Here is a 24,380-nt window from a genome sequence, read left to right as displayed (position 1 = left end):
ACGTTTAACTTGTAGATGGTTAATCATTTCTGTTATTGCTGATGTTTCTGTACAAAAACCTCAAATAAATGAGGCTAAAGGAGTTTTAACAGTTTGCCAGCTGTGATTGTAAGATTCGGATTAGCTCCTAGTTGAACTGTGTGTGTACAAAATGCCCCCAATAACTCAATTAATGTGCTAGAAGAGGGATTTCTTTCATCTCTTTGTGATATGCAAGCTGTTTGTATCGTAGAGATTCTCCCATGTGTAGCAAAGTGTATGTTAAATATAACTTAAGTTATATTTAGATTTACTTTAAAGTGTCACAGCTGGCAAACTAGTGCAAATTCACCTTTACACACCGTCTAAAATGGACTTTACCTGTGTGTGTGTGTGTGTTTGTGTCTGTGACGGATGGAAGAAGGTAAGAGATAGATGTTCCTGTGATACAGAACTGAATGTCTGCAATAAGTAGTGATGTAAAGACGACATTACGTATTGTAAATGAGCTAAAACATGCAAACGCAGCTCCTGCTCGCTACCTATTTGAAGCCTTCTTCCCTGAGCCGTCCACATCGTGTTTGCGGCTCAGCGTTCCCTCCTGCAGCACGGTGTGGGCTCGGAGGGTCTCCAGGGGCATGGTGGCGGCCCTCTCTGGCTCTTCCTGGGTCATTACTGACACAGACGGTTCCAGCTCCAGAGAACCGCTCTCTCTCATTTCCGACACTAAGAGCACAGTGGAGTCACCGGCCGTCTTCTCCTGCAAACCTGAACTGGGCTCAACGGCATCGAAACCAGACTGGAAGGAGAGGGACGGAAATAGAACGAGACGTGAAATGATACATCAACATGCACGATTGGAGGGGGAAGGAGAGCAGCGAGAGTGCACCTTTGATGTATGAATCCATGGTTATTTAAAAAGAAAAGTGCTGAAGGAGGGTCTCAAACAGAGTCAAATGTAGTTTATTTCAGAGCCAGTAAGTAAAGTAGCTCTTTTAAATGCAGGAGTTAGTTAGAAAGTAGCATAGAAGAAGGTGAACGTGATGGGTGGAGAGGACAGGAGTGAGTTACTCACCACAGTCTGCTCCTCGATAGTGCAGAGTTGTGAAGAGTCTTCTACAAAACCTGTGTCTTCTCTCCTGAAGGGAAGAGAGCAGCATGGGGTCTGCATGAGACACTTTCAAGAGCAGCGAGTGAAGAACAAGGTGTGTAAAGAAGGAGAGGAGATAAAGCTTGTAATAATCGTCAACAAATCCCATGAAAAGATTAAAGACTGCAGCGTGACGATGTGCTGGGTTTCTACAGGAGATGTGTGCACGGTAAGAAAAGGGTCGAATGGCAGCAGGTGATGGTCTGTTTGTGTGCAGCATAGTTTCTCATAGTACTATATATTATGTCAAAAGAAGAGAAGCTCTGATGTACAGCATGTGGGAGTGTCTGTACCTGCTGTCCTTCTCTGAGAGCTGCTCTTCTTTAATGAACTTCTCCATCTCCTGTTGCTGATTCCTCAGCTCCAACAACTCCAGCTGCAACACAGACAGTAGTGAACTGAAATCAATACCTAAACCATCCTTTGATTTAGTAACGTTATCATCTTCAGTCTCATGATAGAAACTGTAGTGTATATTCGATCACAGTGTCCTTCAGCAGCTACCGTACCGTAGTGAAGCGCTCCAGTGCAGAGAAGCGCTCTTCCCAAGTGGCGGTGGATTTCTCGAAGGCCTCGTGCCTTTTGATGAGTTTCTCCACCTCGTCCACCGTGTGTCCGAGGTCTTTACTGGACACGTAGGGCTCCTGAGCGATCAGCCAGGCCTCCGCCACAGAGGCGTCCCGCGCAAACTGACACACCTCCAGCACTGGAGGCGACGGAGAGAGAGAGAGAGAGAGAGAGAGAGGAGAGAGAGAGAGAGAGAGAGAGGAGAGAGAGAGAGAGTCGAGAGAGGAGGAGAGAGAAGAGAGAGACAGAGAGAGAGAGAGAGAGAGAGAGAGAGAGAGAGAGAGACGAGAGAGAGAGAGAGAGGACAGAGAGAGAGAGAGAGAGAGACAGAGAGGGAGAGGGAGAGAGAGAGAGAGAGAGAGAGAGAGGGAGAGGGGGGGGGTCATCATGAGACTTTCCACAGTGTCGTTTTTATCTTACAGTAACATCATTTTAAAAAGAACCTTCAAGTTTTCATCAATATTAATGTCGGCCATTATTTGAACTGTACTGCTTAATACAGTCACATGAATATATTAATACATTTTAGACTTTAAGACTCGGTTTCGTGGTTCATGTAAGATTTAGGTTACGTTAATGTAGGAACTGCATTATGTGGCACATTTAGAAAGTGGAAAGTTACAAAATGAGGACATCTTTGGAAAGTAAGGACTTAAAGACATTCTTACTATTCTATTCTTTTTAGTAACTGAGGACATATTTCATATTACAGAAATCATAGAACCTTTTTGTTCATATGTTTGGCCTTTGGGAGTTTATTATAGAGCTGAGAAAGGAATACTGAATGTACAGGATCTGTTTTTACTCACAGAGTCTGAGCCAGTCCCATCTGTCATCCCACTTGAACATCATCTCCTTCCTCTTCTCCATCAGCTGCACCATCTTCTCTTTGATCTGACACAAGCAGTTATACCGTCGCAGTTACACATCAGCGTTATTAAACAACTCAGCCCAGAGACCGGCTATTATCCTCTTAGAATTAGTATTGTGAAGTAATTAACCGCACGTTAAATTCAGGCCGGGGTCAATTGCTCATTTAAATTCTTTTGGCTTTTTCCATTTCTAATTAGTGCTTGCTTTATAGTCTCCCCGATGAATGAAAGATGAGTGGAACATTTTTCTTTCGTGGCAATCCAATTGGTTCCATTGTGCTAGACAAGAACAATCTCTCCCAGAAAAGTAATTAAATCTAATGAAAGCAGCAATTTGAGGCCCAGCTGAGGATGAAAAGAAGCTGTCTTTGCCGCGGACGCCTTACCTCAGCAGAGTCTCGGTGCCTGCGTGTCAGGAGGGCTTTTCCGAGGTCTGTGCAGTCGGTGAAATTTGCTCCCCTGGCCTCGATCTCCGAGCGGATCCCCTGGTGGTACTTCTGCAGGAGCTCCACGGATGAGACGTCCCTAATGCAGAGGAGGGGAAGGATGTAGAGGGATAACAAGTACTGCGTGTAGTTTATCTACCTCTGTTGGCCGGGACCGGAACTGCAAACGTTATGACAAGTTTACAGTGTCTTCTATCTAGTACACAAATACTGTACTAGTCTTCTAAAGAGATACTATTAATCTGTCTTTACCCACAAAAGAAACCTAGAAATAAATGTTGACATAAGTGGTGCTCACCTGGGTTTCTCCTGAGTCTCTATCTGCTGGATGGTGCTCTCCATCCACGCCATCAAGTCTCGCACCATGGTGAAAAAGCGGAACTTCTCAGCCGTGTCCACCAGTTGCACTCTGCGGCCGTCGCAAGCGTCCAGCAGGCCCTTCCAGGCGTCGACCACCTCCAGCTCTGTGGCCTGGATGTCGTCCGCTCGGCCCCCCGCGTACTGGGCGTGAAGCCGCGAAGCCGTCTCCTGGAACTGTTGAACCTGGAGGACGGGGAGAATCAGGAGTAAAAATCATGACGAGGATGTTTGACCTTCACTGTGTCGGCTGTGCGGTTGTATCAATTGGTTGTTCATCCCAGAGCCGTGGGATTAAGAACAACTGTAAAAACCCTGTTTATGGCTCAAATACTGCAGCACTCTCTCCTCCCTCTAGATATGAATCTTCAAAGTTTGCCTCTTGGCCGCTGCCTGCTGTGTTCCCTCAGAGTAAAAGGGCCGATCCAGTGTGTTGTACCTGTTTGCCTAGAGCGGTGATGTCTCTCTCAAAGGCGGCGTGCATCCTGTGGAAGGACTCGGCTTTGCTGAAGTCCTCTCCTACGTCATCGGGCAGCTCTTTCTGCTTGTCATGGATCTGAGCCACGAGCTCCTTCCCGTCGTCAAAGTACCTTAAATAAAAAAGGGATTGATGTCTGAGACCCTGTGTGTATCATCGTCACATGTATCATCCTACTCGTTGACAGCGATGCTCTATCCAGATGTTTTCTGCTTTGATGCCATTAGTTGCTCAATATCGCTTGTTATTGGACACGTAATGTTGCATTGCAGGATTAGACATGAAATCTTAACGCCATCAATGCAGATAACTTCGTCTTTGTGGTGCGTCATGACTGTTTTCCTCACTTGAGCAGTTCGTAAGATGTAGTGAGGAGCTGAGAGCGAGTGTCGATGAGCTCCAGCAGATCTGCCCAGCTCTCGTTGATGGCGTCCTTCCACTCGGCCATGGTGGCTGCCTCCGCGTGGCCGGCCTCGATCAGGTCGTCTATCGTCTCGTTGACCATGTCCACGCGCTCCTGACCCGCCATCCCCGTCTCCCGTGCGAACTCTCGGAATTTATCCCTCAGACGCTGAATGAAACACAAGATATGGAAGTTGTATTTTGTTTTAAAGCTGCAGGACAATGTGCACGTTGGCAGAAGAAAACATCGTCTGACTTACATACCCAAGAAATCATGCAACGTGAGACGAATGTAAACGGCAAAACAGTTTGAGACTGAAGCACAAGAAATAAAAATGATAAGAATTAAATAACTAAACAGTCAAATAGATAAAAGCCTGCTTCATATAGAAGCATCCCACCCCCCCTGTGCTGCTCAAAGAGAGAAGTAGTCGCACTTTTGTTATGTATTTAAGATAAAAAGCCAGTTTTCATTTCGTGCCTCTCTCCATGTCCTATAATGTTAATGATGGCGTGTGTGTGTGCATGTTTTGTGCGTGAATAATACCGTGACATGGTCCAGGTCCTGGCCCATCTCCTGCGAGGAGGCCACCATGTCTTTCTCTGTGATCCAGTGCTCCAGGTACTCCACCTCTCGGCTCAGCAGGAAGTGGTGGAAGGTGTGATCCAGCTTCTTCCTGCGGTCCTCCGCCAGCTCCTTCAGCCCTGCGTACTGCTTATCCACCTGGCCCTGTCTCCTGATGATCTCCTCACTGCAGGCCGAGTAAAAAGGGAGGGAGGAAGTGAGACGCAGGGAGGACTCGGAGAAAATGAGAAAATTGCAAAGAGATTGGATTTGGGTTTACTCTAGATGAGGCGTGTGATTAGGACACAGGAATAATCACACTTTATATGCTTCGTCTCTCTTATCACCCTAAAACCACAACCGACTGAGACAACATGAGTGAATTAGCATCCTCAGATGTCATTTCTTTCGGTGTTTACATCAAATTATCCAAGCACAAACCCATCAGGATGGTCCTCCGCAAACATTGTTTGGGCACGGTCAGCCAGCCTCTGAATGGAGCCGGCATAGTCGTCCACCGCTTGCTTAAGGACCATGTGGCGCTTCAGCATCAGCATGGCACTCTGCTCGTCCTGGAGAGATGGAGGAAGAGGTGGAGGTGGAAAGATAGCTATGAAATGATGCACAATAAAAGGGAGGGGGGACTGCACATCAAAGCAAAACAAGATACTCCAAATGAGCTCTCAGTAGAGGGCGCCACTTGTAAAAATAAAAGCGTGTCAACTTAATTGAAGGAAAGTCAAACCATGTAATGAAGTTAATGCATACAGGGCCACTTGTTATTTGCACAACATGATATGCCTTGTTTTGATTTAGATAATAAGATCTGTTTCAGACGTCTGCGGTCACATCTGATTCATCACCCGCTCGTCTCCTCACCTTGGCCTTCTCATCCGCGATCATGTAGAGCTCCTGCTCCCCTATCCAGGCTTCGGCCTCTTCCGCGTCGTTGTAGTAATGCTGGGCCGAGCTGGAGCCGCTCAGCCTCTCCCTGCGCTTGGCCATCTCGTCCTGAAGCCGGGCCCACGCCTCCTCCAGCTCCCTCAGCTGGTTGGCGATTCGCTGTGCCTCCGGTCTGCCCTCTGCGCTGGCGGCCGCCGCCATCGTCCTTCCTCGCTCGAGCACTTCGTCGACGCGAGGCTCGTGGCCCTCGATCTCCCTCTGCAACGTCTGATGGACAGAGAAGGAGACAGTGAGTGTACAGCATCGCACTACAGACGATATGATGGCGTCCAAGTGGCTCTAAACTATTTTAAAAGAAGATCACACATCAGTCACGTGTACCTTTGTGATATATACGGAATGAAACAAACTAAGTGTTTTCACTCCCTGACGAAGGCTTGATGCTGAAACGTGTCACAGTTGGTTTTGGTCTAATATAACATGATAATTGATTTATTGTTTCAGTAATTTATCAAGCAAAAACAGTGAAAAATGATCAATAACTCGCTTCTAAATAAAGATAAATAAATTAAATATATAATTTTCTTTGTAAAATATATAATTGTAAGGAACCTCTTGGGGTTTTGAACTGTTAATCCTACAAAATTAGCAATTTGGAAATGTCAATTTGGGACCTTAATCAGAGCAATTAACCAAGAAAATAATGTCACATTAATTGATGATGGAATTCTTTGTTTTTAAAGTAAGAATTTACAAGTAGAGCTTCCCACAACCCTCTTCTCACAGAGAAAACCCCTCACCTGGTTCTTCTTCAGCAGCATTTGCACAGTTTGAAGATTGTGGCCGTGCTCTTGGGACATCGCCAGAGGCATCCTCTCCTCAATCCACAGCTGAGAGAGAGAAGAAGAAGAAGAAGAAGAAGAAGAAGAAGAAGAAGAGAAGAAGAAGAAGAAGAAGAAGAAGAAGAAGAAGAAGAAGAAGAAGAAGAAGAAGAAGAAGAAGAAGAAGAAGAAGAAGAAGAAGAAGAAGAAGAAGAAGAAGAAGAAGAAGAAGAAGAAGAAGAAGAAGAAGAAGAAGAAGAAGAAGAAAAACAGGATTATCACGATGAAAAGAGAAAAGTTGGGACTTTCTGCTGAGGAACAGTTTGACAGATCTCAGATGCACACAGAGTATAACAAAGGTTGAGACTTTTCTCTTTCTTGTACTGAATGTTACCCCTTTTTACAAAATGTCTTCAACATCTCAAACAGTAAATATCATTCTTTAAGCTTTCTCCTCCACCTGACTAAAGTGGATTTAGTCGTGAAACCAATAAAGGATTAACGCTTTTTACCCAGATTCACCTGCAGAGTCAATTTCATGGAGAGAGCTGGTGGTCTCACTGCCGTGCATACTAAGTGTACGTACTATAATTGAAACTTCATTTCCAAATTAATAAGCTATCATTTTTTTTTTGGGGGGGGGGGGGGGACCCTCTGAAGTTCAGGCTTTAATATTTCCCGAAAGGTGTTATCTTGCCGTCATTCAAAAGCCAACATTAATCCAGCTCCTTTATTCAAATTCTGTCCTATCTATCATTTTGTGAGAGTGGGGAGTTTCAACACTTTAATATTGCTCTGAAATTGGATCCATGCTTACAAGCTCATCGGCCAGGTCTCTGTAGAACTGGTGCACAGCCTTGGCCGCCTCCAGCTTGCCCCTGCGCTGGGCCAGCGGTGTGAGGAGCTGCTGGAAGTCTCTCTGCAGGGCCTGCTGCTCGGCCTCCAGCTCCGGCTGGTCCTCGCTGCCTCCGCCGTGCTTGCTGACGGCCTCCTGGAGCTCCTCCAGCTCCCGCGTCCGGTTACGCACCTGGTTCTCCGTCATCTGGCACGGGGAGATACGATTACAGAAAAAGATAAATAGCCTTTCAAGAACCTAATCAGGATGTAGTGGAGCGGAACCGAACCAAAAGTTTGTTTGTCTTGTCGTTTGTGTCAAACTAAACTTTTTTTAGTTTTACCAAAGCAACACCGACTGAAATACAATTCATAAGATGTTCTGGTTGTCCTTTCCAAAGAATAAAATGCTTTTTTCACATTTAGATTTATAAGATTTTACAGTAAACACAAAAGGCAGATCCGACACAGGTGCTCCCTCTCTCACAGTTAATCCTAAGAAATCCCATAAGCTAAGACAAAGAGAGCTCAGATAAAACTTTAATGTTTCCTCTCCCATGGTGAGCTGTAACGACACACGATTTAACAAATGCATTGCAAACACAATAAGCAAACACATCGGAAGCATATACAGTCAAATGCTACTGAGACGCAGACCTGATGCTTCTTGAGCAGGATGTTGGCTTTCGTCAGGTCTCTGACGTCCTCGTCTCCGCTGTGTAGCTGCTGCTGCAGACCCCCGAGCCACTTCTTCATATCGGTCAGGCTCTGGTCGAGAAGCTCGGAGCGGTTGGCGTCAAACAGCAGCCGGGCTTTCTCCTGGGTGGTGGACTCCAGCTTGTCCCACAGCTCGTGCAGTTTGGCCAGATGCTCCTTCACGATGGGCTCAAACTCAGGCTTGGACTCCATGAGCTCCTGACCCTCCTGCAACACCGAGAGATGATGAAGAGTTATTGCAAAATTCTCCACTGGGAAAAACTATTTTCACAACTGCATCAAGTATCTGCTAGAAATCTTTTGTAAAAACAAAGTTTCAACACACTGGGGACGGATCGACCTTTGGTTTTACACTGACTGTGGATATACTGTGCTCCGATGTGTCAGCATCCCTCTCTCATGAACAGCGTTACAAACCTGGTCTACTTTGTTGAGCCAGTCCTTGTTGGAGGCCAGCTCAGCCATGAAGGCTTGATGTTTCAGCCACTTGCTGTGCAGGTTCCTGGCCTCGTCGTACGACATGTCCTGAGCCGTCAGCATCTTCTCGTTGATCCACACGGTCAGCTGCGAGCACAGAAAGAGAAGGGCGAGCATCGGGGATTAGTGAAAAAAATAAAATCGATTTCAGCATGCACGGTAATAAAAAAACAACTTGGGAAAGTCATGGAAACGTCAGCGTTTTACATTTGTGCAGAGGTGACTTTCTTCGAGCAGGAATTACTTCTTTATCTTTTGTAAACAGCATTTACCAATTAGCCAAATGGGACCCCTATCCCAAGTAGAGAAGATATAAGAAATGAAGTACCATTGTGTTCATTTAAACAGTGTATGTTCGGCAAATTGACTACAATAATCAACACTGTGGTGTCAGGTCTCTGTGAAGGAACAATTAAGTTAATAATGAACGTGCGTAATTGATGTTATCCAGTGATTACATGAACAGTGAACTGTCGGTGAACTCACATCCTGAGTGTTTTGCAGGAAGTGCTGCAGGCCACGGTTGTCTCCGAGCTTTTCTGACACCTCCTGGGCTCTTCTCTTATTCTTGTTATGCCTGAAGGTCAAACACAAGAAAATAGATTAAAAATACAACTCAAGAGCGACCACATCTTCCTTCACCTTTTAATTCAGCACCTCTCTCTCTGTGACAGGTAACGCTGAGCGAGCGAGAGAGCGTAAATCACTATGAGCTCCTCCTCCACACAGAAAAATACCTGGCACAGTAACCCAAAACAGTCATCTGTTTCTCTACCACACTGGGAGGAAAAGCTCTCACTTAAAGATCAATATCCATTATTGCGGGCGCCTGTCTACCCAGCTGAATTGTGGGAGTTAATGGGACAAGCTCCCATACCCCCTCTGCCGCCTCTAGTTCACAACAATGATACAGGGATAAGAAAGCTGTTCCACCGCTGAGCTGGTTGAAACTCTGAAGGGGAACAAGTTACTGAACAGATATGTTTCTACATAAGATCAGGGCCCGTACAGTATTTATCAAACTGTCAAGTGTCAAGTGTAATTTTAGAACTTTTTATTAAAACATAGATAAACATTTTCTTTGACCAAAACCAAGAAGTTCTGTGATTGTGGGAAAGAGACAGACAACAAAGACTCCTCTAAGTCTAAATCTGTTCCTGATCAATACCAAAGGTTGTTGAAATCATCAAAGATTCTCACAAGTACGAGAATATCATCATCGTTTTCTACTGTTCAATAACCCTTCCTTCAAATCCTCTCGACTACAAAACACAACGACTGACCTGTCTCGGATTGACTCCATTTTGTCCTGCACTTTCCCCGAGTACAGGTTGTTGCCGTCCACCAGCCGCTGCCCGCCTTGCAGAGCGCCGTCGATCTTGTCCTCATTGGCCTCCATGGTGCTCAAAAAGTCCTCATGCTTCTTCAAAGCTGTCTCTGCTCCAGCCAAGGTGTCGGGCTTGTCTATGTGGGCCAGCGTGTACTCCTAGGAACAAAGCAAAGACAAAAACACTCTTGAGACACACAACCACAATCTGACCGTGCTGCATTCCTCCATACCACAACTTTTAAACACCTGTTCCATCTCAAACTCCATCATTAAAAACCAACTCTATGGAAGCTGATGACGCTTCCACTTGAAGGCAGACAATTCGTTTTGCATATTTCCAGACAAATATCAAGGAGCAGTCCCTACGTCCAAATGCAACTTCATTTCAAAAGTACCAACACTAAGCACAGTACCTGGTTGTTGAGGATGGTGTCTACAGCCTTCCCATCCCTCATGAACTGCTGGAAGCCCAGACCCTGCTCCAGGAAGCCCTTACGGCTGTCCCACATCTTCTGCAGTTCAACCCAACCACGGTCCAGCCCGTTCAGCCTCTGCTCCAGCTGCTGGTACTGAGGATCATCCTCCTGACCCTGGGTGACCTGGACACCGGTGTCCCTCACACGGTGATAGTCCTCTTCGTGGTTGTTTATGTCTTCACACACGGCGTCGTGAAGGCTGAGCTGCTCCTCGGCCTCCGGCAGCGTGCCCGGCATTTCCTCTGAAGCCACGGACTTCTGGGTCTTGAAAAGCCAGGACTGGAAGTCATCCATTTCTTGGAGGAAGCTCTGTAACTTGCTGACCTCACCCAAAGAGTCCTCTCGGTCTTTCAGGGTCTGTCTTAGCGTGTCCCAGGCCGTGTCCAGCGCCCTTCTGCGGGCCAAGATTTCATCAGCGTTCTCCGGATGGTCCTCAGCCAGCTGTTCGGCCTCTTTCGTCAGGAAGGTAAGCTTGTTTTCGATGGCGGCCAAATCTCTCTCCATGCCAAATAGTTTCCTCTGGATGGTTATGACAGCTGCCAGGTCATTGCCCAAGTCCTGCGTGGACTCGATCACTCGTGTCTTGTCTTTGATCCAGGACTCTGTCTCGTCACACTCCATCTCGTAGTTGTTCAGACTAACAGCAGAATCCACTTTCCTCTTCTTGTCCTCCACCATGGCCTTGAAGGCCTCCCACCTGAGAGAGAGGTATTTATTGAATGTTTGCATCACATAAATCAGATTTTAGGGTATGTTTCATACCCTGCCGTGAGCCCTCTAAATATCTTTGTAACACTTTCTTTCACAGATCTGTTGTTTCCTAATTTTCTGGAAAGAATTATGTAATTTCTTACTTTTTATTTTATTTTAGGAAAAGCAGTATTACCCTTGGATGAACTGCTTCATTTACTGTTAACTCAAGTAAATTAATACAATAATTTAATATTCAATTATTATTGGAAACCCAGTGTTAGCAATTAACTTAAGATAATTGGAAGTGTACATCAATTGAACAGTGTCTCTATTATTGTCTCTATTATTCAAGGTGAATAATTGAACCTTGAATAATACAAAATTACTAAAAGTTACTAAAACAGGAAACATAAAAATTCTAAATTCTAAAGCACAAATAACATGTATAATTAATAGATAATATATTCAAAGCACCTCTTATTCAGTCGCGTCTGCCATTCTTTGACCTCTCTTGTGCGAGGATGTCTGCTGTCCTCAAGCTGTTTCACGGCTTTGTTGACGTCATCCACTCTCGACTGAACATTTGTCATATCTTGAGCTAGAATGCTCAACCTGAAAACAAGAAAAGTGCCAGTTAAAATTAAAAAGGGTACAATGCACAAGACGCGTAAAGACCGGGATACAAGAACTCTCATCTCCAGGTTTAAATCTAGACCTATGTACAAAAAAATAATTCAGGAGTGACTAATACCATCATATGTTCTGTTTACCTATTCTGTACTACTTCCAGATCCTCCAACTTCTTAGGCACCTCTAAACCCACCAACCACGTCTCCTTCTGGCCCATCCAGAGCTCACAAGCGTCTGTCTCACTGAAGATGGTGTACAGGGCCATAGCGTCATCTAGCTTCTTCTGTCTCAGGTCGGCCAGAGACATGAGCTCCATGTACAGGTCCTTAATGTCTTTCAGACGTCTCTGGATATCAGGGGTGTTTTGTAGCTCCTCTGGCAGCGCATAGGCCTGTTTGGATAGAGCATCTATGGTGGCTCCGTTCTTGATTGTTTCATTCTTCAGGTGCTTGTGCTTCTTCAGTAGCCGCTGGGTGGTGTACTCGTCGTGGCCCACGTCATCGCTGCTCATCTGCCTCTTTGTGTCCAGCAACCAGGCCTTGAGTTCATCAGCGTCTCCATGAAACTGGAAGAACCTCTGGGTGTCCTGGAGGTTCTGTTTCCTGAACGCAGCCAGTTCCTCCAGCTGCTGCCATTGCCTCTTGATGTCGTCCATACATTCTTGAACCTTCGGGGAGCCATAGTGCTTGGCCTCGATCATCTTCTCTCCTTCGGACTTGACTTGGTCAAGGTTGGCGTGGCGGGCTCCGAGCTCGTCCTCGAAGGCGTTGTGTTTGCTCTGGAGCACCAGCACGCTCGTCAGGTCCTTTCCATAATCCAAGGAGGAGAAAATGTGCTCCTTCTCTCTGATCCAGCTCTCCAGCTCCGCAACCTCCCACAGGAAGTTCCAGAAGAGGCGGGACTGCTCCAAGCGAGCCCTCCGCTGGGCTGCCAGGGCACAGAGCTCCTGGTAGCACGAGTCCAGGTGCTGCACCCGGCCACGGATCACCTGAGGATCACATGGCTTGTAGCCTGGGGAACAAATGAAGGACATTATAATTGTTAAATACATTTAATATTATATCTACTGAGCTAATGCCGATCAAAGAATATGTAAACAAGACCAGACAAAGCACTTGATGATAACAGTTTTCCATACTTAATGCTACGGACACATTTTTGCAGGTGCTTAAAAAAGGATTCAAAGTTTAATATTTGGTCCTGATGAAGGTCCATGGCCTGCAATCCCTTTAGTGTCCTGATCCCTAACAAAACCAGGAGCGAGGGGCATGATGAGCCACTGCACTTACTATCTCCGTTGGCGAACTTGAGAGCTGCAGCACTGGCCTTCTGCACTCTCTCCGCCTGCAGAGCGATGTCATTCTCCAACAGAGCGTGTTTCTGTAACAGGTCTTCCACTTCAAGCAAGTGTTTCCCAAGGTCAGGAGGCAGAAGGCGAGCCTAAAGAGAGGAGGCATCGGTCTGATCAGTTTGGTGTCTAGATAATAAACTTTATTAGACGATGAATATTGCCTCCTGTGTTGTACCTTCATGTCATCCATCCAGCTGATGATGTAAAGCATCTCCTGGAAGATCCTCTGCAGGGTCAGGTTTTTATCCAGACGCGCCCTACGAGACGTCAGCAGGTCCTGCAGGTAGTCCCACAGGCGCAGGATGTTGTCTTTTCGCACGTCGATGCGTTTAGTGTCATGGTATCGCTCAGACTCCAGCTCCTTTGAGATGTTCACCAAGACCTGAACACGCTCCTCATACGCAGAGATGTCCGTCTCGATGGCATCGTGCTTTTTCTTCGCTGCCTCCACTGCTGGCAGGTCATAACCAAAGTTATCCTGAGGAGAGGAGAGAGGGGTTTATAAACCTTTAAACTTTAACTGTAGGTACATTTAGCTAATAATGCTTCTGTCCTTTTACTCAAATTACATTTTAACATTCTAAAAGCTGACTTTTAAGTATTTTAAATCAAGCATTGTATACGTCCATGTTTACTAGCTTGCATTCTTCTTCTACTCTGCCTTTGGTGGCGCATTGCAGCATATCTTGGTGCATTACTATAAATCAGTGTAATACTGTAAAACCATCGGCAGGAAACGCCACGCATGTGCATCCTAAACAAGGAACCAATCAAAGAAAAACACTTAGACAAAGCTACTAGAGCTCAAAAACTATTGTAATACTTCCACACAGATGCATTTCTTTTTACCCTTCTCTAACTAACTTTATGCACTAAGTTAAAGAAAATGTAACTTTCACTTTTTAGTTGTTGTCATCTCTCGATTTCTTAGTGGCTGCCTGTTTCATCATCAATAACCAGGTGTGCAAACAACCTGCTGTGCCATTTAATAAGTGAAAATACTGTAAAACTTCGCACGAGTAATTGTCTAATTGAGATCAGGACCTTTTTCAAGAGATGTCTTACCTGAGCCACGAGTCTCTGGTTCTCCAGCAGCCAGGTCTCCCTCATGGCCGCCTTCCTTGCGAATCTTCTCGCCATCTGTTCCAGCTTCTCCTGTCTGATCAGCTCGTCTCTCAGGACGCTCTCCCGCTCGTGCTCCGCCCTCTCCAGACGCTCCCAGGCCTGATGATGAGATGATGTTTGTGTTATTGGTATTGGATGCTTTCTATTTCCACTTTAGAAGTTATTTACTTGATCCCATCAACAAAGACGTCAGAGGTGAATGTCAGCGACAGGGTTAGAAACCACTCCTGAAGTTGGGAAGTATTTTTATTATCCATCAATCTGTGGATTATTCCCTCGTTTTTGTTTCCAATTAACCATTTGGTCTATAAAATGTCAAATAACTAGTGGAAAACACCCAAGGTTCTGTCTTCAAATGTCTTGTTTTGTCCGATCAACTATTTGTTTCAAATCTATTGTTAAGTCATATCAGAGGGAAATCGATCCCAACCCTTCCTGTGTCAGTGACTTGTTGTGTTTCGCTCTTTCTTTTTTCTTCTCTTGTGGCTGCACTGCTGTCAGATCTTTATTTTCTTCAAAACTTGCCTTTTTTGTTACAGTTTACTGAACTGCATTTTAATCTCACCAGTATAATTCAATTAATTTGGGGTTTGATTGTTGCCTCGGGACAGTGCGCTGCACAAACCACAGACAGACTTCACATGAAGCCTAACATTGTTTTTATTAAATTTGTTCATTTATTTTAATAATGAATTCAACATTTGAATATGTTTTTGTCTTTTGAAAAATGCCAAAAATGCCAAAATTCCCCTTTTAATTGTGAGGATTTGTGGCTTTTCTTTGTTTTATTTGATAATCTAAATATCTTTGTGTTTTGGACAAAACCTGCTTTTTCTGATATTTCATAGACCAAATGTTTACGCAATTAATCGAGAAAATAATCATAATATTTATCGGAAGGAAAAAAAAAGCATGATCCTTCTCACCCTGTTGATTTCCGCCACCAGGGCGCCCTCTTTAGGCGTATAGACTCTCTGGTTGTTGGCCCTCATCCGACTCTGGATGGTGAACAGCAACACTTCAAGGTTTCCTTTCTCTTGGAACCTTAAAGAACAAAGACAAATGCATTGGATTGGATTGCACTGAATATGGAAATGAAAATATTTATTTTAGAATGATATGGTTTTTATTTATTTTTTATTTATTATTATTTATTTTTTAATTGGAAACAGTGACTGATTTAATTTAATTTAATTTAATTTAATTTAATTTAATTTAATTTAATTTAATTTAATTTAATTTAATTTAATTTAATTTGATTTAATTTAATTTAATTTCAGTTTTAAGTTTAAATTTCAAAATCAACAACATATCAAACAATTTTAAAACAAAATATTAAAGCTAATAATTTAGTTGTAACGTCGGCTATTTGCAAACTGTTTGATACGGTTTGCATTGTATTGAAATGTGCTTAATATATTTAAAGGTAAGTCTTGAGGAAACTCTGGACAAAGAGAATAGATTAGAACAGAAATGTGATGTGTGTGAGCTCCACTCACTTGGGCGGCTTCTCTACAGTGCGGTAGGTGTTGAAGGCCTGAAGCTGCTGCTGGACTCCAGTCAGCGAGTTGGCAAGTTTCCGGTTCTTCAGCACGACGATGGTCTGCTCGATCCACGGCAGCAGGTCTGACGCCAGCGTCTCATACTTGTCGATCATCTTCTCCGTCTCAATGGCGTGATCCAGAACCTGGAGATGGAGGTCAAAGACAATCAGGGAACGAACTTACGTTCACAAATGTTGTCCGAGTGCGCGTCATCTTTCCATCTCACCTTTCCAACTCTCTTGCCCTCGACGGCGAGCTGCTTCATCTTCGAGAAGTAGTGGTAAAATGCCACGACGTACGTGATGATGGACTTTTCATCTGGGTTCTCTGTGAACACATCTACAAAACAAAACGGCAGACAAGTCAGTCGCAGCCTAGCCAGAGACCATCTCTGGTCCTGAGGTCTTTTTTTCCACCTGGCTTAAAGCTCATAAACATTTATTTCTACATGAAGGCACAGCCTCCGTCAGTCACTCGCCTTCGGGGTCTAACAGTTTGGTCACGCCAAGCTGCTGCTCTGCTATGTTGAAGGCGCTCTGGAGGTTGTGGGTCGGGTTGGACTTTTTCAGATTGTTATAGTCCACCAGATCTGGTCTGAGACGGAAAGATGGAGAGCGTAAGAGAGCAAAAGAGGAAAATGAGACGGTGAAAGAGGAGAAGCAGAATGAGGACGAGAGACGCTGAGCAGACGGGCTTCCTGTCCTGTTTACATTTCAGAGCTGGTGAAAGTGGATTTGGCCATTCATCTCTCCTTACCGGTGTTTGTGTATGAGAGCGTTGAAGGCCATGCCGTCTTTCCAGCAGGTGGTGAAGTTTCTGATGTTGATATTGAGATATCTGTAAAACAACGGGCAGGAGACGTCATTGACTGAACATCAGGGACATTGCTGAGAAGCTCCTGTTTTAAATCAACGTCTGGGATCTGTTCTGCTTCTCAACACGTTATGAACCTCTTGCAGCTTATGATTTGCTCAGAAGATTGCAATATTTAGAGGCAAAGATTGGGAAATAAAGACCTTTAACCTTAAATAATTGTTTATTTGCTTTCCCTACAGATAGTTAGGTGAGAAGATCAATACCACTCTCACGTGTGTACGGTAAATATGAATCTACACAGCCAGTAGTCGGTTAGCTTAAGTCAGCATAAAGACTGGAGAGACGGAAACAGCAACAACCAGCACATAACCCCAAAAACATCTTGTTTTTTACACTTTATTTAAATACAAATGACACAAACATGCTAGTTAGTGAGTTTTGAGTCGGTGGATTTTGTTAGCTTTGGACAGAACCAGGCTAACAGTTTCAAGTCTTCATGCTAAGCTAAGCTAGCTTTCTGCTAGCGGTAACTTCACATCGATCATTTCATCTAACTCTCTGCAAAAAGCTAATGATTGCATTTCCAAAAATACCAAACTGTTATCAAACCATTTATGGCTTTACAGTTAATGAATATATTCTGTAATGTTTAACATTATATTCTTTTTAAAATGGACAAACACCTAAACTGTAGAGAAAAACGTTTTTATTAAACATTACAATAACACTGAAAACAGTAGTTGCTGTGACTCACTTTCAACAATAAAAACTGAAATACTAAAAATAGTAACTCGTTTTATTTATAGAAGACTTTTCAAGATGCTCAAAGATGCGTGACATAACAAATTAAATACAAAAAGATTAACCTAGAAAATTAAAATAATACAGGTGCAGAGTAGCACAGAACATAAAATCAAATATTAACGCTTTAAAAAAGGTTTTGGATTTGAAGACACACACAAAATAACATCTTTAAACCACTAAAATATTCAGTGTTAGGGTTAGGAGTGGATTCCCATACTAATTCCCCAAAGATATTAACACCAGCTCGGTGACGGTAAAGTTTAAACCTCCCACTTACCCCGTCGTTTTCATCTGACACCACAGAAGAAGAGCGTCCTTGGCTGAGCGCGTCTCCTTCTTGTCCGCCTGGCCCGTTTCCACAATGATGTCCTGGATCTGATTAAAAACAACAAGCGCAGCTGGATGATAAATAATGAAACGTAACTAATGGCTGTGAGGTTTGCAATCAAACAAGAACAATTCACAGCAGAGAACAGGAACCGAACTGATGGTAACATGTCGCTAATAGGATGCATCAGTAGGGAAACGTTTTTGGCAAAGTGGCACAAATACCCCTTTGAAATACATAATTCATTATAGCTTACAGAAACACTGTGAGGTTTTTAGTTGTGCACAACAAGACTAATCTCGAGTGATATATCATCGATGCTATTAGCCAACTGGATTCTCCATTGATAGGAGGGTTGGTAATCATTTAAGTTCTTATTTTCCCACACAGTGAGCCAGTAATTAGCAGTGATGTGATCTGAGAGACAGGCCCTGAGAGACGGCTAAATTTAGCCAGCTTTGGTTCCCCTCGGTTCGTGCAGACTGAAAAGATACAGACATGAGGACTAAGTCAAATCTTTTCTTATTATTTGAAAAGGCTGAATAATGCAGGAGGCCATATTGTTTGAAGTAACGTGTCTAAAAATAACAGTGTTGCTGTCAAATTAAAAATAAATACATGCCCCCTCCAAGAAGATAAAAAGAGTCAAACAGACATGTTCTGATGTTTGGATGTGCTTCTTACAGCAGATAATAATGTTTGGAACCTGAAGGCATCTCATTCGAGGAAAAAGAGAAAGTCGAAAACATCCCAAGGCTGCCAGACTCTGTGCTGCACACACACACACACACACACACACACCTGAATAACAGGTAATCAAAGACTTGTCTATCAAATCACAGCAGCTTCTACACTAAATGCAAATAAAAACACTGTGATTGTATCTATGCAACCTCCTATGTTAGCATAATAAAGTGAGTTTTCACACCAGAACTGTAATGGTGGTGGGAAATCTACTTCTATATGACTCTTAACGAGTCACATTTCTACCTCAATAAGGCTTGTAGAGTTAAACTACTAAACTCTGCACATATTTAAGTTTTGTACCGTACATAATTATCATTATTTAGTTGTATTCACCATTTTTTAAATAGTTCTTTCTCTGTTTACAACCTCTTTAGCTTGTTTATTGCACTGCTGCAACTTAATCAATAAAGTCTTATCTTATTGTGATGAGGGACATAATTAAAGGAATTGTGACTGTACATATATATTATATATATATATATATATATATATATATTATATATATCTCAGGTCTCAGGTCTCAGGTTACCTGGAAGCGCAGGATGATGGTCCAGATGAGGCCGAGGATAAGGCGATGGTTTCCGTCGACGATGTCGTGGGAGCCCATGTTCTCCAGGTGGACCCTCTGCTCTTTGAGGAACTGCAGAGCCTTGTCCACATTCTCCAAACAGTGGATACGCATTCGGCCCTTAGTGGGTTTCGGCTGAAGACCAAAAAGGAAATTATAAAGTGATCACAAGAGAGAGAGAGAGAGAGAGAGGGATAATACAAAGAGTGTAGAAGGAGAGAGAAATGAAACAAGGGAGCTTCGTACCAGTCGTTCGCCAGACAGCACCTCCAGCAGTTTAATGAGCATGCGTCCATCCCGCAGGTCCAGGTAGAGGTCAGAGATACGACAGCCGACCCGGGACAGGATCGAGTTGACCCATTTAGTGAAGGTCTTCTTCTGAACTGCCTCGCGCTCATCTGATGGGAGCACAAAGTTAAAGAAAGAACATGAGCTCCATGAATAATTAAACACTTTCACATCTACAGAACAGCACCACTGGAGCTGGTGGGGATTAAATCCTGCTCAAGGGCTCTTCGGATAGATGGAGTTGAATCTGCTCTGGAAACAGAGAAGTCGTAATAGTTAAATTAATCCTCAGCGCAGAGTTAAGCTTTACGCTGAGTGAGAAAATACAGCCTGGACTAACCCAGTTATCTATATTAGATAGTGAGCTTTTACAGCGAAAACAGAACATCAGAAATGATTCTGTGGCTCCTCTCATTTCATCCAACTCACCCAATAACAGTATTTCTGCCTTCATATTTACATAACCACGGACCAATGGGCCCCTGGGCACGCACAACAAACCCTCCTACACAGGAGCAAGACCGCAGACTGACCTTCTTTATTCTTCATTATGGTACAGCAGTTTGTATCGTAAAACATGCATCAAGACAAAAGCCGTTTTATTTCCTCTGCCGTGCACAGATTTACATTTAAAATGTAAGAACTTTGAACATTTCGGGAGGGGAAACACGTGCACAAGAAGAGCAACGGAAAACATAGCGGGGAGAGACTTGAGAGAAAGTAGAAGAGAGAGAATAGATCAATACTGCAGGGTCATACATTCAATGCCTCCACAGAAACTGTCTGTGAAGGCTTGACACTTCTGACCCACTTGATCCAGACTTTAATGAACACATTTTTCTGAAGGCAAAGAGAAAAAGTCTTTTTCATATCATACATTTCATCTATTTTATATCCTGTAGTTTTGGCGGGTTCAGATAGTAACCAGCGCAGTGTGAGCAGATATCAAAATACTAGATTTCATCAACATTTGGAAAGCTGCGAGGGCAGGTCAGTGATAAGTAGCGTATGACCTCTGCCCAGACGTGTCCTCTAGTGATTGGCACCGACACTGTGAAATCTCAGACTGACATTCTGCAGATAAACCAGAACTCGCAGGTGCTGCTGTCGATTCAGAAACGGCACCTTAACTTAGTTCACGCCGGAGATGAGAGGACGTCTGACTCCTTCCTGCCGCAACTGATCCTCACTGACGCTCCTCTCCACAGATATTATTAAACTAAACAGGACTCATCAATCAAACAAGTTATATTTTCTTTAAGCTTTTCTAAAGTATGCTGTGAAAACTAATCAAAAACAAATCTTGGATTGGCAGATAAATATTAAAAGCTCTGTGACTTTCCAACAGTCTCCTCGGGCCTATGGGCGGTAATCCATCAATGTCCGTAAACTTCAATTAAAGTCAATTAAATGGTCAAGCTCGTCACACTGCTGCTTCACCGTTACACTTGTGTCAAGTGGGGATAAGTTCAAATGAGGCCACTTTAAAATATGTGGACCAGTCACGTTATACCTGCTGTATATGGGGGTGGTGATGGTCTAGAGGTCTAGAGGTCTAGAGGTACACCTTCCAAACAAAACACTTGAAGGTTCAATACCAGGCTGCCACCATTGTACCCCTGAGCAAGGCAGGGAAACTGTCCCTGTCCCACCACATTACTGCACATGTCTTTTTTTATACATTTAGTTACCTTTCCCTTCTTTTTGGTGTTAGATATCCTAAAATTCAATAAAACTTTTGACCTTTTTGCTCTATAATTGGAGCAGGAAGACTCATTATTGGCGCTAAACACTCAGCCGTGCTTGATACATGATTACTGATACGACTTCGGTGCTTTGTAAACAGGCCTGCTGCACATTCGATACACAACAGCACAAAACAGATGCTTCACTTTAACCATCTATGTCTCCTCGTCTCTTCTCACCCTAGAGAAGTGTTGCTGCATAATCACATCACATATACATATAAAGTAATCACAAACGAGGTCGCTGCATAGTTAAGCGTAGGTGTACAGCATCTACAGCTGAAATTCCTCAACTTGCAAAGTTGCCCGAGAACTCAGGGATGACATGGCGGAGAGGAGCAGAGAGTTCGAGCGTCAGACTCGGACGGGTTTTTTTGGGAAGATGAGCGCTGCCCACGTGGTGACACATCTTGTCGGGCTCACACTTAAAAAAAATCCCATCTCAGCGCACGGCAGATATGCCTCCTACTCGACAGCAAAAAATAAAACCGTTTCTTTTTTTTTTAATGGCACCATATGTCAGCATGACCCAATGTACTACACACTCTGTTTATTCTGTGTGTGCACACACTTAGTGTGAATGGGAACGGGGGTGGTGCGAGTGGGCGTGTGCTTGTCACCGGGGGTTGCATCTGCATTTAGTAAGCATATAAAGTGCCCTGCATGATTTGAACCTTCTCCTATTAAACACAGAACATAAAGCAGAATAAAACATGGTGTCCAACATCTGGACTGAGCAGGATATTTTATAATTAAATCAGCTTGTCGGTGTTTTCTTGTGAACAAACTATATTGCAGAGGCAGCATCTCTAAAGAAGACATCTCTCAACTGCAATTTCTTGTTAATTATCGGTGGTTTTATCGGTCTGCAACAATCTTATTAATCTGTAGAATTGTATAAATTCACCGGTCTCATCTTTTAAAATGGGAATATTGAATGTGAATGTTTTTTATTGAACACGTCAGTAGTTTCTTTTACTACTTGCTGACATTTTATAGGCCAAATAATTGATCTTATCATGAAAATAATCATTAGCTGCAGCCCGAGTAGACATGTTGTTGTTTTTATTGAAGCTCTTAGAAGAGTTTTTTTAGAATAATCTGGAGCAAGGAGGACAGAAGGACGATGCAACCTGACTACAGTTAGCTTGATTGCTCCCACAGCACCCAACACACACACACACACTTACGCACACACACACAGCTCCTTAAAGTGTATCAGGTCAACCACCGCTGAGACATGTTCCTCTCCTTCGTCCCATCTTGCATCTCTTGACTTCCCCTTGTTCTGCCTGTTACAGTTTTCCCTGTTTATTCCTGAATCCAAATATGACTGCAAACTGTGGAGTGCAAAGGGCTGCATCCTTAAAGACTCGTGTAATAAATGATTCAGACCCCGAGGCTGTGGAGAGCAAGCAAGGAACAGAAGAAGAGGGAGGAAAGGAAAATGGTGGTAGAGAAGAGGGGTTAAAGAGACGGGATTAAAGGTTAAGAAGGAGAGAGGAGGGCAAGATGGATCAGACAGAAAGTATTGGAGAGCGCGACTGAGATGCAGGCTTTCAGGTTTAATCAGCAGAGACCCAACCAGGAAAGTAGAACATGATACCTTACAGTATCTGAAAATGACCCAGTAAGCAGCAGAATATAACTGCAGCTCCATTCTCAGCATCATCAAAGACAGGACATCCGGGGTTATGGTATGGGAAACACATGGTGCAGCAGAGAACAGTAAATAAATCATGCTTTTTCTGCTCCCCTCAGCAGAACAACAGCACGCTACGTCGTCACGGATTACCAGGAACATGAAAAAGTAATGGCAATTAAAACATGCACATAACTTAAAGCTCCAGAGGGAACGTCAGTGTTGATTTGGAACAATCTGTCAGCAGAGACAAAAAGAAATGTCAACAAGACGTGCAGTAAAAACCTGCGACGGATGCTTTCTGAACTATTTGGGCTGCTGCCTGCAGAGGACTTTTACAAGCACGTCCCTGAAACGTGCACATGGCTCTCACGTATTATCTCGCATCACGAGACCTTGAGAGGAGACAGCGTGCACGTTGATGCTCCTGGCCTTTTAGGATAGTACGGGACAACAGAGGGGGAGGAGGACGGAGGAGGGGGAGGAGGACGGAGGGATGGTTGCTTGCATGCTTCCCGCCGAGTCGTCTCCAGATGAGTAGTTCAACAAGCTGGATGTGACAACAGCTCTCTATGTGTGTGTGTGTGTGTGTGTGTGTGTGTGTGTGTGTGTGTGTGTGTGTGTGTGTGTGTGTGTGTGCGCTCGCTGCTGAACAAAGCCTTCAGCGGTTAGTCTGAAAACCAACTTTTGTTGAAACTCAAAATTCCAGGAGAGGTTTTTATTTATTTTTTATAGGTGGGCAGAGAATCAATACAACATGCAAACTATTTGTGATATGCAGATCACAATAGTATCGTGCATGACTTTTTATTGGATTGAACTAGGTAACTTCTGCTGAACACATCTCCAAAGATTCTCTCTCGAGTTAGGGTTAGGGTCGAACTAAAGCAACTGGCTGATGAAACTAGCGGGATGGGACCACAAGCAGGAACAGGAGCACGTCTCCCGGTGATCTGTGACATGCTAAATACTTTAACACTAACACAAGTGTCACAGCAATATACATCTACAAGAAGTTAGCTTCAGCTAGCCTCGCTTTAGGGTTTCCTAACAAAGTTGGTGTACAAGTAGTATGCACTTTTTATGGCAGCACTGGAGCTGAAATGAAGACTTCGGCTTTTTATACATTTAGGTGCTGTTCATAAATACATGAGCAGCTGTAATAGTTCATACGAAGGGCTGACCACAACTTTACTGTATGTTTAATGTTTGCTTGTACTTTGTGGCGCGGCAACATGAGCGGCCGCGGAGCTTTTACATGAATTAAATATGTTTGAGCAAGTACAGCAATCGTATATTTTCTGACACACCGGCTGGACGGCAGCAGCTTTTCTAACTTCCCCTGCTTCTTCTTCTTCTTCTTCTTCTTCTTCCTGCGTATCAGTGCCAGCCTTACTAAACATTCCTCTGTTTCACATGCTTTTACTGTGTAATCTCTCCTCCACTCTTAGACTCCAGTGAAAGCCCAATGACTTATTCATGCTGATGGATTTTCCCTGTACACGGCCTGAGCCGTCTTTTCCCTCAGTCAGCTCTGACTGGATGTGTCCCGGTGCAGCACTCCGCTACATGCCTGAGTCATGGCCCTGCCGGTGCTACCTGTCTTCTATGACACCATGTCTTTTATTTTTTTAAGAGTTTAGATGAAACATCTTGTCGGCTTTCTTCACACGCTTGCTCATGACAAGATGAATTGTCTGAGCGTTTGCTAAATGGACTCACATT

The 24,380-nt window shown here is 43.8% G+C and overlaps 1 protein-coding gene across 3 annotated transcripts in view; it reads right to left on the bottom strand.

The window, feature by feature from the left end:
* The window catches only part of sptb (spectrin, beta, erythrocytic), a 29,930-nt gene that overhangs the window by 3,214 nt on the left and 2,336 nt on the right, over positions 1-24,380 (bottom strand). Inside the window, exons 2-33 of one of the 3 annotated variants that reach the window (XM_029460596.1) lie at positions 19,227-19,378; positions 18,942-19,115; positions 17,615-17,712; positions 16,474-16,554; positions 16,196-16,311; positions 15,944-16,056; positions 15,673-15,860; positions 15,100-15,217; positions 14,114-14,272; positions 13,224-13,526; positions 12,987-13,137; positions 11,838-12,708; positions 11,542-11,679; positions 10,312-11,071; positions 9,852-10,054; positions 9,055-9,145; positions 8,509-8,655; positions 8,032-8,298; positions 7,358-7,582; positions 6,520-6,609; positions 5,696-5,986; positions 5,258-5,388; positions 4,799-5,003; positions 4,197-4,420; positions 3,811-3,961; positions 3,313-3,557; positions 2,955-3,093; positions 2,506-2,590; positions 1,639-1,835; positions 1,423-1,505; positions 1,055-1,118; positions 522-778 (exon numbers count right to left, since the gene is read on the bottom strand). In XM_029460596.1, the coding sequence (XP_029316456.1) occupies positions 522-778; positions 1,055-1,118; positions 1,423-1,505; positions 1,639-1,835; positions 2,506-2,590; positions 2,955-3,093; positions 3,313-3,557; positions 3,811-3,961; positions 4,197-4,420; positions 4,799-5,003; positions 5,258-5,388; positions 5,696-5,986; positions 6,520-6,609; positions 7,358-7,582; positions 8,032-8,298; positions 8,509-8,655; positions 9,055-9,145; positions 9,852-10,054; positions 10,312-11,071; positions 11,542-11,679; positions 11,838-12,708; positions 12,987-13,137; positions 13,224-13,526; positions 14,114-14,272; positions 15,100-15,217; positions 15,673-15,860; positions 15,944-16,056; positions 16,196-16,311; positions 16,474-16,554; positions 17,615-17,712; positions 18,942-19,115; positions 19,227-19,378 (6,517 nt within the window). Of the gene's footprint in view, positions 1-521; positions 779-1,054; positions 1,157-1,422; positions 1,506-1,638; positions 1,836-2,505; positions 2,591-2,954; positions 3,175-3,312; positions 3,558-3,810; positions 3,962-4,196; positions 4,421-4,798; positions 5,004-5,257; positions 5,389-5,695; positions 5,987-6,519; positions 6,610-7,357; positions 7,583-8,031; positions 8,299-8,508; positions 8,656-9,054; positions 9,146-9,851; positions 10,055-10,311; positions 11,072-11,541; positions 11,680-11,837; positions 12,709-12,986; positions 13,138-13,223; positions 13,527-14,113; positions 14,273-15,099; positions 15,218-15,672; positions 15,861-15,943; positions 16,057-16,195; positions 16,312-16,473; positions 16,555-17,614; positions 17,713-18,941; positions 19,116-19,226; positions 19,379-24,380 lie in introns of those variants that run through there. The other 2 variants (XM_029460597.1, XM_029460598.1) reach the window with 2 other exon arrangements.

Source organism: Cottoperca gobio, chromosome 22 (assembly GCF_900634415.1).
Source record: "Cottoperca gobio chromosome 22, fCotGob3.1, whole genome shotgun sequence".
NCBI lineage: Eukaryota > Metazoa > Chordata > Actinopteri > Perciformes > Bovichtidae > Cottoperca > Cottoperca gobio.
Note: the sequence above shows the minus strand (reverse complement) of the source record. Positions and strands in the feature narration are given on the sequence as shown.